Genomic DNA, 11,811 nt, shown 5'->3' with positions numbered 1-11,811 from the left:
TCGTGAAAATGTGTGCAAATCTTTGAATATATATTTTTCAAAGCAAACATTTGTAAAATATTTTGTTCCAGGGACCTCCCAGAAGCAAAGATTTGAGTTACAAATGTTCGCTTTAAGAAATATATATTCAAAGATTTGCACCAAATGTTGAACTATTTTTCCAAAAATAGCAGATCTACAAGCTCGTAGCGTGGCACTCGGTGCCCGCGCTACGAGCTTGTATATCTGCTATTTTTGAATAGCCAAAGAAATCTAAAATGACACAGATGCGTTCCCGGATTGAATGTGGTTAAATGTGTGAATCTTTGCACATGAAGGCATGAGGCTATTTGGCTGTGTGTGTGTGTGTACTATATGTGTGTGTGTGTGTGTGTGTGTGTGTGTGTGTGTGTGTGTGGGCGCACGCGTTTGTGTGCTTTCGTATGTACCGTGTGCATCATCATCATCACATCCAGCTGCACTACACACAGTCCTTGCAGCCACACTCCACAGGCTTCTCCACATCCTGTGTGAAAGACGTTCCGTCGTCGCATTCAAAGGTCAGCCGTCGGCGCCGCACCCTCAGGGGGGCGCAGCACGAAGCGGTGGCGGTGGAGCCCGGCGGCTCCGTGCCCCCCGTCTGGCCACAGCGACCCCGGCATTCCACCCAGGAGAAGGCTTTAGACGTCTGGCACAGCGCCGAGCCGCGCTGCACCCGGTGGAAGTCCCTCACCGCCTCGCCTTGACACGGGGACTCTGATGGGTGGAGGAGGGAGAGAGAGATTAAAACACATTGTATCAGGGTGGTCAGGTGGTTAGAGGGAGACAAGGGGCTAGCATCCGGCTTGTAAATTGAGGCTATATAGGAAGTGTGACAGCGCTGTCGCCTCACAGCTAGAAGGTCCTGGGTTCGATTCCCGCCGGGGACGCTGTGGGCGTGTTCTCTCCTCCGCGTCATCAGTGCCCATAACCTAGGTGGGGGTTGGCGACAGGGCCTTTCTGTGTGGAGTTTGCACGTTCTCCCCGTGTCCCCTAGGGTAGGTACCCTCACAAAAAACATGCAGTAATCCTGGTCTCTGCCTCCCACTGGTCAGCCGGGGCGCCTGATGGAGGTCGGAATAACGTGTTCCTTCAACATGCTACATCCTACCGGGGAAACTCCCCCCTGTCAGGTGATAAGAGGCGGCCTGCTCACTCCTCGTGTACTGAGGGAAGCATGAGCTCAGTACGGGGCTCTCCCCAGGCTGGCAGAGGGAGAGTAGCGCCCAGGATTACAGCTTAGGCATTGGCACTGGGTGAAAAAATGGGTTACAAAATCGTGGGATAAAAAAATTGGAGGGAGTGTGACAGTTCATATGAATGGCCTGTAGTCTTGCTGTTTCAAGCAATTAGCTTAATTATTACCTTAAAAAACATTGTCATAAATACTATATGCTTCCAGTCGCTAGTTTAAAGTCTTCTTTAATCACCATGATATGCGTTTTGGTAAATTATGGTCCCATTTATTTTCAAAATTAATGATAAAGTAGGGTATGTTTCCAGGGTTTCTACTGGTTCTACCGAGTGAAGACCTGCCCTCGCTGCGGTTTCAGCCAATAGCATTCATTTCCGTTTGCATTTCGGACCGGATATCAACCGGATATAGAAAGATGGCGGATTTGAAATCGTTACAAAATAGGCTTCATTTACGGTCTGTAGAAACCAATGGCGTGACGCTGTCCATATTTTTTTACGGTCTATGGAGGGAGGACCATCCCAATGCCAACGTCATTGTTTCAATAGCTGCAAAAAACCCAGTGAACAAGCCAGGCTACAGTATGTGCCCTCACATGCTGGAGACACTTGGCTTGATGAATATCAGGGGCGGGCTGGGACCAAAATTCAGCCCTGGCATTTTGGTCCGACTCCGAACCGGCCCACCGCCCCCCCGGACCGGGGGGGGGGGGGGGGTCACTGTTTTAACCCAGCAACCCTATGTAAATGAACCCACTGCTGAATAGCATCCCAGCCCAAACATTAACGTAACTAATAATTGGGCCGCGCGACCCGGAAATGACTAAAAATCCTAAAACGGGAGCAAAAATATATTTTAAAAAATTGTCCCAAATTTCCCAGTGGCCAGCACGTCCCTGATAATATACATGTAATATATCGCTGATGTCGGGCAGAAACCTCTCCTCTCCATATTTTAGCTTTTTTTTGGTAAATTAAAAATTATCATCCTACTTGATTATACTACGTCACACAAAAAGCATCAACAGTAGCAGATCTGCAAGCTCGAAAGACGGCACAAAGCAACGCATTTTGAGCTTGTAGATCTGCTACTTTTGCATTTTGTTTTTTGGACATAATGAGGTTTCCACCCGACAACAGAGACGATATACAGTACTGTACATATAAAAAAAAATGTTAATGAATACATTTGCAAAAATTTAACAGTATCAGCATTCACCAGACCCAAACCCAGCTCTATCTCATTATGTCATGTGTGTGTGTGTGTGTGTGTGTGTGTGTGTGTGTGTGTGTGTGTGTGTGTGTGTGTGTGTGTGTGTGTGTGTGTATATATATATATATATATATATATCACGGTCTCTTATGGAGATTCATATAAGGTTGGTCAGAATCATATCTATAGAATTCTATAGAATGACGCAAATCAGAGGATTTTAGAGTGCACTAACGCAAGATCCGAAAATGTAATTTCTAGGCCGTTTGTGGCACATATCTGATATTTTCATGGGTAAATGAACAGATTCTGTGTGGTTTTGAGCTATGAAAAAGATCTTTATCTTTACAATGAGGAAGTTGCACATCAGAGGTTCTGTGACTGTGTAAGTGCCCAGTCCCCAGGGAACAGAATGACCTCATGTCATCTCTGTCATACATAGAATAAATAGAGGTTATTTAGATGAATTGAGTATTTTTGAATGAATTGAGTACAAAGGACCCCAATGGAAACAAACCATAGTGCTTTCTTGGGTTTAAAATCCTCTTAACAGACCTTGTACTGAACTGTACTGAACTGTGCTTGTCTTTGCAAACTGTTAATAAAGTATTCAATCAATCATTTCCTAAAAGAAAATACTCATCTGAAATGTAACATTCAATACCTCTAAAGTATGTGTAACTACTACAATTACATTTTGTGCCACCAATCATTTTGTAAAGGCTATGTATGCCTTTCAGATGGAAGATATCTGTACTACACTCCTCAAGTACTGTACTGTATGTGGAATCTCAAGGTCTCCCAAACATAGACTATAGACTCTGCTTTTGTATATTTGTGAATATATTCATCAGTGGTGAACTCATTCAAATCCATACAAGTTATCAGGGTCGCACAGGGAGATTGATTTGTACGTTCACCTGAAACTGAGGATACTGTGCTATGAAACTGCTGCTTCAGTGAACTGTACAAAGCAGTGTTGATTTTGCACATTTTTATTTAGTTTTAGTCATAGTCTTTTGAATACAATTCCATTTAGTTTTAGTAATATTTCATCTGAAATGTTTTAGTTTTTGGTTTTAGTCGACTAAATATCATAAGAATATAGTCGACTAAATCTACAGTTGATTTAGTCGACTAAAATGTATCTTGGCAGTGCCTTGATGGCGTCCTAATGGCTGATTTTACACATGGTTAAATGCTGAAAATAGCCAATCTACGAGCTTGTAGATCTGCTATTTTCAGAGTGCACCCCAGCGCAACCAAACATAAAATGACTTGTCTTTTAGCTCTACTGAATCTCTTCTCCACTAGTCCCTCACTAACATTTTAGTCTAGTTTGTATTTGTTGACGAAATTGTCACAACATTTAGTCATAGTTTTAGTCATCATTAGTTTTTAGCTTAGTTTTTATTTAGTTTTCATCAGTGAAAAAAGGTAGTCGACAAACATTTTTCGTCATAGTTTTAGTCGATGAAATCAACACTGGTACAAAGTACTTCCCAAAACCTGAAACATGAGTTTCAAAATAGGGAGAACCACCAAGTCTCTTGTCCCAAGCTCTGTCCCCAGCACCCCACTTGTAAATCGTCTATTTTCAAATAGCCTAAGTATACACTGGGTTAATGAACGTTTTGTAATAATAATTCAAATCTGCAAAGTAACTAAAGTTTGCAAATAATTGTAGTGGACTAAAAGTACAATATTTGCCTCTGAGACGTAGTGGAGTAGAAGTAAAAGTATTGAAAATTGCAAATACTCCAGTATCTCATTGGTTCTCAAAGTGGCGTCCGGGGACCCCCAGGGGTTCTTGAGGGGGTTTCCAGGGGGTCCCCAGAAAAAGTAGTTAATACAGCATCACAATCATTTTAACCACTTTATCGATTTATAATGTTGGCTATTAAAAAATAGCAGATCTACAAGCTCGCAGCTGTTGTACATCTGCTATCTTTTAACTTTTTTGAGAAATATCAAAAATGTTTCAGATGGGGGTCCGCGGCCAATATATATATCAATTTGGGGGTCCTTGACATGAAAAAGTTTGAGAAACACTGTAGTATCTTACCTGTGTCACAGTTGTCCCCATTGTATCCTTGGTCACAGACACAGAGCGGCCCGTCCTCTGTCTCCTGGCACAGTCCATGTTGACACTGTAGCCCCTGGCACGATGACCCCGTGCCTTCCTCTGCTGACTCCGCCACCGTCGCCGCTAGCTCCCCCTGCAGGTGACACAGAGCACCGCGGTAGCCCTCGTCACAGTCGCAGCGGTACGTCTGTGCGTCTAGCGCCACACACGAACCCTTCACACACCTGCAGGAACACATACAACAGACAGAGGGAGTTGAGGAAAGGAAGTTAGGGTAATAAGATGGCATGTTATGTAGACAGATGCCAGGTTCATTTGTTCACCTGGCATCCTATAGTTTGTATAGTTTCAATGCACTGATTATTTATTTTTAATATTATACTCTTTAGACTGATAAATAGGTTCTTGGTTTACCTATGATCCTAGATTACTATTTCTATGCATTTGATGTATTAGTACCCTGTCTGTGTTTACCTTGCTTACTGTAAATCGCTCTGGATTAAGAGTGTCGGCTAAATGCCTACATTGTAAATTGTAAAGTTATTAACAAGGAGAATGGACAGCATGAGCCTCAGATATGACCATGATGCTAACTGTAGGTCTGGAGTGGACAACCGGTCACGCTAAGGTCTGCCATGTGTGTGATTTTCCTCATCCGCTTTGATGCATTATGTCTTATCATTAGTCTGCTTTGCATCTGTAACAGAACTTAAAGTTGTACAATGCAAAATCACAAATAACGATTTTTAGCAACCTCTGCTGGTCACTACCGTCACTGCATACAATTTCCGTAGTCCTCGATTACCCAGAATTCCATTCGTTTTCACCGGAAGCCGGAAGCGTTTCAAAAAGCGATCTTTTAATTGTTTTATACTATCTACGGATCGTTTCTCTTAGCCAGTGGAGCATTAGTTACCATGAGCTGTGCTTTCTTTTTCTGTTCTTTTTCGATCTTCCAATCCTACATTCTCTTAAAATCAGCGTGAGGTTCCTTTTTGTTATTAGCGCGGTAGTTCCTGGCCAAACAGGAAACCGTTGCGTTAGTTCCTGGCCAAACAGGAAACCAGTGCATTTCCGCCTCCGTTTTCCGGCCAGATGACGTCATTTCCCCGGGAAAGTCCCCCCCTTCACCGTTCAATAGTAAATATATAAATAAAAGGCTTCCGGGGGTGAAATTCATGGAGTGGGTGTTGTGAAACTTTTGCCACTCACAAAAGATATACAATTTAACTTTAGTTTTGTTGAAAACGTTACCTAGTATGCCTTTAACAGTGGAGACTTAACACCTTCAGTGATCAATAATAATTAAAAAATAATAAAAAAAAGGAGGGGGGCTCCAAGAAGATGTTTGTTACAACAAGTGCATAGCTCACTGTACACATGTAAGCCAATCATTTCCTCAAACTACACCAGTGGTTCTCAACCTTTTCAGGCGGCGACCCCCCAAAAGAATCATATTTGAACTGGGGACCCCCCACCCTGACAAGCACTTGGAATTGTAGGAGTTGAGGCATTACTCGGTTCCACAGATAAATATTGTGCGAAATAGCCGATCTACCAGCTCACAATGCCTCGCAGAGGGAGGCGTTGTGAGCTTGTAGATCAGGTATTTTCAAACTGTTTGCCTCTTTCTTATATTTTGACAATTTGGCCAATGTTTGACCAGATTTTAAAGTACAGTTTGTTGATTACCTTTGACGCAGTGAAGGTCTTTTTTCATTTCATTTCTTATTTTTTTGTAGGTATTGAAAAGGTCTTAAAAGTCCTTAAATTGTCACTTCGCTGTCATCAAGGGGCTCCCCCTCAAAATCATGTGGGGCTGACCCACAGGTTGAGAACCACTGAACAACAGACAACTCACTTGTTTCCTTGACAGGGGTTGGCTTCTGTCACTGGGGCAGCATCCACCTCCACTGCAGCGCCCCCTGCTGTTGGCTGGTCACAGTGCTGTCCCGTCCAGCCTGGCTGACAGTAGCACTGAGGACCCTGTAGGAGGGATAGATTTAGTTCACACTGAGAACAGGAACCAAAGGGTCAATACTAACTCTTGTTGTGATGGATTTGGCATAGCTGTGTAAACGGCATGTTTTGTACAAAACATTTACAAAATGCAATATGCATTAAAGACTCAGCAAATCTATGATCTCTAACTGATTTTATAAATGAATAATTAGGTTACAAAGTAGCACAGTCTCTCCTCTAATTTGTGTCCCAAAGATATACTAAGAAAGTCCAGGAACGAAGCGATGTGTTTTGAGCTTGTCGATCTGCTACTTTTGAATTTTAATCCTGAAAAGTTTTGGACATAATATGTCCAAAACTATTATAATCAGTGTAAAGCAAGTCTTGGTTGGGTGGAAACCTAATATTATTATGAGGTTTCCACCCAACAGAGACTTGCTTTACACTGATTATAATCGAGTAGTTTCATGCAAACCGGAAACCAGAAGTCTTCTGATCTAAGCACATACTGGGGGCGGCAGTGGCTCAGGGCTAGAGTTCGATCCCGGGCTCCCCCAGAGTTAGTGTCGAAGCGTCCTTGAGCAAGAAGCTGAACCCCTACTTGCTCCCGATGAGCAGGTTGTGCCTTGCATGGTTTCCTCCGCCATCGGTGAATGTAATGCACAATCTATGTGAAGTGCCTTGGATAAAAGCGCAATATAAATGCACCATTTACCATTTACTGTATGCACGCATTCGCATGCACACTCACGCGTGCAGGCAGGCACTACTTGTTTTTCTTGTTTGATTATTATGTTTAAATTCATTACAGTAGAAGCCCATCAGGCTTTCCTTTCTCACCTGAAAGATATCTCTATCTCTGTTTAATCGTTACCTTATGCACTATTCATTTATTTTGAAACAAAAAAAACAAAAACAAAAAAACCCCAACAAAACAAAAATAAAACAAAACAAAGATCTCCAGACTTGTCTTCCTGTACCTGTGCAGCATTGGGCTGACAGAGGCCATGCAGGCAGTAGAGCTTCCGACAGGGCTGACAGCCCGGCACCACGCCCGGGTTCATGTGACTCCTGGTGAAGTCCTGCAGCTCGTGGTTGATGTACAGGTTCCTGATGCAGCCGTGGAAGCTGGAGAAGTTCAGCGCCTGTGAGGAGAGACCCTGGGAGGAGGAGGGCAGCACCTCCTCGGGCATGCCTGAGGGGGAGAGGTGAGGTATAAGGATGGAGAAAGAGACGCATAAGTGAAGCAGAGAGTGGGAGAGAAAAGGGTATACCAAAACTAATTCAAGATGTGTCTGTGTGTGTATAACCAAATATCCCCACAAGTGTAGTAGAATTTGAGAAATTGACATTGTGCGAGCACCATTTTCTTGGTCCTCACAGGAAAATGGTTGTTTTCTGGTTACATTTTTTTTCCTCCTTAGAGTTAAAGGTAGGGTAAGTGATTTTCTTTTGTTAAAAGAAGTGTTAAATAGCTCTTTATTCTGATAGTACTCATTGCTATAGAGTGTTTGTTCAGTAACAGGAGTCTCCACGTCTCTCCAGCTCTTTATTAAACAGAAAATGCATTTTCAGGTCAGGATACCAATTGTATCCAATCAGGATAGAGAACTCAGTCAGGATACAGATTAAACAAGTGAATTGGAAGTGATGACACTAAGAAATGAGAGGACAACATTGGAACTGGAACGCTATACAAATGAAGCTGATAAATGGGTACTCTCCTGCTTGGCTGAAATTTTGTCTGTTTATTTAAGAGCTGGAGAGACATCAAGACCACTGTTGCTGAACACACACTCTATATAGTAATGATATACTATCAGAATATAGAGCTTTAACGTTTTAACAAAAAACGTTTTGTTTTGACCAAAAAATATCACTTGCCCTACCTTTAAATTTATAGCTACAATGTCCCCCCTTTTTGTCGATTTTCACTCCCTTTCATGTTTCCCTGGGGGAATGTAAACACCAGAAGGTGAAGAGGAAATGTAAAATCCCTTTGACACCACCACTGGATCTGTCCTTAAACTATAGCTCCACATAAAATCGTGGACCTATAGCCTAGATGTGTCAAGTATATCAATAACTACTGTGGTAAAACATAAGCAATGCACTTAACACCATTCAATCCGGGAACGCATCTCTGTCATTTTAGATTTCTTAAGTTTTTCAAAAATAGCAGATATACATAGCATAGTTTGTAGATCAGCTTTTTTTTTTAAATGTGAAAATTTGTGCAAATCTTTGGATATATATTCTACAAATGTCTAACTTTTTTGAAAGAACTTATGTTGGCCGCGGACCCCCATCTCAAAATATTTCATTCCAGATTTTGTTCCAGAAGCAAAGATTTTCGTTAAAAATGTTCGCTTTAAAAATATATATATTCAAAGATTTGCACAAAATGTTCACGTTTTTTCAAAAATAGTAGATATACAAGTTCATAGCGTGGCACTCGTGCCGTGCTATGAACTTGTATATCTGCAAAAAAAATTATAGCCAAAGAAATCAAAAAATGACAGAGATGCGTTAGCGGATTCAATGGGTTAAATCCCACACTACTACTATGGAGCTCCAGCATAGCCAACAGAAGAAGTCAGTTGTTGTATTATACAGTATAGGTAGCTCTCAGGTATGATAATAGCTGTAAAACATGTGTCCCAGGGTGGTCAAAAAATAACAAAAAAAACAATGGATTATACGGTTTTTGGTCGAAAAAGGTCAAAGATCAAGATAAGGCCAAGGACACACTTAACATAATCGACCGTGTCTCTGGGAGTGGAGAAACGTGAGATGTCGGTGCAGGCAGTTATGTATTATGTATTTGGTGAATAATGTTGGGTCTTTCTTACCCAGTGGTGTAAAATAACTTAGTACATGTACTCAAGTACTGTACTTACATTTTGAGGTACTTTACTGGAGTATTTCCAATTTTCAGTACTTTCACTTCTACTCCACTACATCTCAGAGACAAATATTGTACTTTTACTGCACTACAATGAAATAAAGTATTTCAGTTACTAGTTACTTTGTAGATTTTGATTATTATTTCAAAACATACATAAACCACCTAACCCGATTTACTCTTTGGCTATTTGAAAATAGCCGATCTACAAGCTCACAACACGTCATATCGCGATACGTTGTGAGCTTGTAGATCTGCTATTTTGAAAAGATCTTTTATACATTTTAGACATAATGACAACTTGTGAAACTGGACATTCTTGCATAATGAGTACTTTTACTTTTGGCACTTTAAGTATATTTTGACGCAGATACTTTTGTACTTTTACTCGATTACATTTTGATTACCAGACTTTTTACCTCTAACAGAGTGTTTCTACGTTGCAGTATTGATACTTTTACTTAAGTAAAAAAGATCTGAGTACTTTTTCCCATCACTGGTCTTACCTCCCACATACAGTGGGCCTCTCCACTCAGTACAGTATGTATTTGGTGAATTTTGATTGATTGAACACTTTATTAACAGTTTGCAAAGACAAGCACATGGAAGTACAGTTCAATACAAGGTCTGTTAAGAGGAGTTTAAACCCAAGAAAGCACTATGGCTTGTTTCCATTGGGGTCCTTGTACTAATCGAAACATGTAGTGACAGACAAATATACACTACTATGCAAAAACAGCATATAAACAGGTAGAAATCGAAAAATAAAAATATGTACAGAAAACAGTTCGAGGGGAGGGGTTCGACCCAAATCTGTGTTGAAGGTGATTAGTGGAGCTCCCTCTGGTGTTGTGATTGTGGACGTCTTTGACGTTTTTGAAGTAGTTTGACAGGTACATGAATAACGTTGGGGTCTTACCTCCCACATACAACGGGGCCTCTCCACTCAGTACAGTAAGTATGTATTTGGTGCATAACATGGGGGTCTTACCTCCCACATACAGCGGGGCCTCTCCGCTCAGCGGCCCACTCCTCCCCAGGCTGTCCAGCGTGGTGGGCACTCCTCCGTCCACCGACAGGTTCACCATGCGGTCAAAGGTCACCAGCTCCACTGTGTGGAAATGCCCGTCGTTCACCGTCTCGGCACTGTGTGGACACATTTTACATTGGTTTCATAGAAACAGGCACTGTGTGGACACATTTTACATTGGTTTCATAGAAACAGGCACTGTGTGGACACATTTTACATTGGTTTCATAGAAACAGGCACTGTGTGGACACATTTTACATTGGTTTCATAGAAACAGGGATTTACAACTGACACTCTTTAACGGGCCGGCAATCTTTCTGACATGAAGTGCCATGTTTTTATTTTCTTGATAGTCAGTGTGCCAAATTAACACGTTTAATTCTGACAAACCACATCAAAATACATATTTATTTTCCTTCTTCTTTTGAAAATTATGTGTTGCTAGAAGTTTCTATAGAGTTGACAGCTGACTGAAAGGTGTCAATGGGGGGGGGGGGGGGGGGGATATTAGAAGTGTGGTTAGGGGTTGAATAAATTACCCATTGTTGACGCTCATTAAACGTGTGAAATCTTTGAAAGCAGTTCACTGTGCTATTGTGCGTTAAACAAGATTCAAGTGACCATATCTTCTTCAAATATCCAATTTCAATAAACGACACATGATTTTAAAGCTTACATTCTGTACTTTCAAAATCTGTAAAAAAAAAAGAAAAAAGACCATGGCCCCCTTGCAACCCAAAGCATTAATTTGTACCCAGTGACATATGTTCTTTCACATCAGGAGATTCTGATGATCATTAGACTCAAACTAGAGCAATAATATATATATATAGTTTTTAATATAGTTAAATTGTCATGTTATCAAACATAAAAAAGAAAACAAGGAAATGCATGCGTTTTAATTCAGCCTGAATCAAAAGGCATGCACGCAGGGATGAGACACATCCCCCACCAGTGATAAAAATGAATGACTAGAGGGGAGATATTCAAATCAGAGGCGTGGACCCCCCAACTCCCCAGTGTTAGTTAATTATGCCTTAATTCCTTTTTAATCTACTTTTTACCCCAAGAAGGTTCTTATGTTCTTTTTTTCTTGCCTTTGTTATTTTTATGCCATTGTTTTTAAAGCCTGTAGGTTTGTGATTTGCAAAAATGTAAAGTGCGTAATAAATACAATTAATTATTATTATTATTATTAGAGTTCCAAATGTTTGGAATCAGATCCAGTCTGAAACTAACGCTCAGCCACTCAACACATAATGAAGTTGTTACGCAAAAGGTGAGCCGTCGACCGCCTCTGGGCTCTGATTATAAAAATTAAGCAGTCGATACAAATTCTACCGCGAGTTGTCGATATTCCAAAACAGTGTGTAAATCAGTATGTCCATCAGTATGTAAATCAG

The 11,811-nt window shown here is 41.2% G+C and overlaps 1 protein-coding gene across 1 annotated transcript in view; it reads right to left on the bottom strand.

The window, feature by feature from the left end:
- Window positions 1-229: 229 nt before the first annotated feature.
- slit1b (slit homolog 1b) overlaps window positions 230-11,811 on the bottom strand; it is an 89,982-nt gene continuing 78,400 nt past the window's right edge. The window contains exons 34-38 of the mRNA XM_080416860.1: window positions 10,370-10,524; window positions 7,454-7,668; window positions 6,373-6,497; window positions 4,491-4,735; window positions 230-735 (exon numbers count right to left, since the gene is read on the bottom strand). Of these exons, the coding sequence (XP_080272986.1) occupies window positions 461-735; window positions 4,491-4,735; window positions 6,373-6,497; window positions 7,454-7,668; window positions 10,370-10,524 (1,015 nt within the window). The 3' untranslated portion in view covers window positions 230-460. The remainder of the gene's footprint in view (window positions 736-4,490; window positions 4,736-6,372; window positions 6,498-7,453; window positions 7,669-10,369; window positions 10,525-11,811) is intronic.

This window comes from Gymnoscopelus braueri (assembly GCF_963280865.1).
Source record: "Gymnoscopelus braueri genome assembly, chromosome: 2".
Classification (NCBI taxonomy): Eukaryota; Metazoa; Chordata; class Actinopteri; order Myctophiformes; family Myctophidae; genus Gymnoscopelus; species Gymnoscopelus braueri.
The sequence above is the reverse complement of the archived record's forward strand: the minus strand, read 5'-3'. Positions and strand labels throughout refer to the sequence as shown.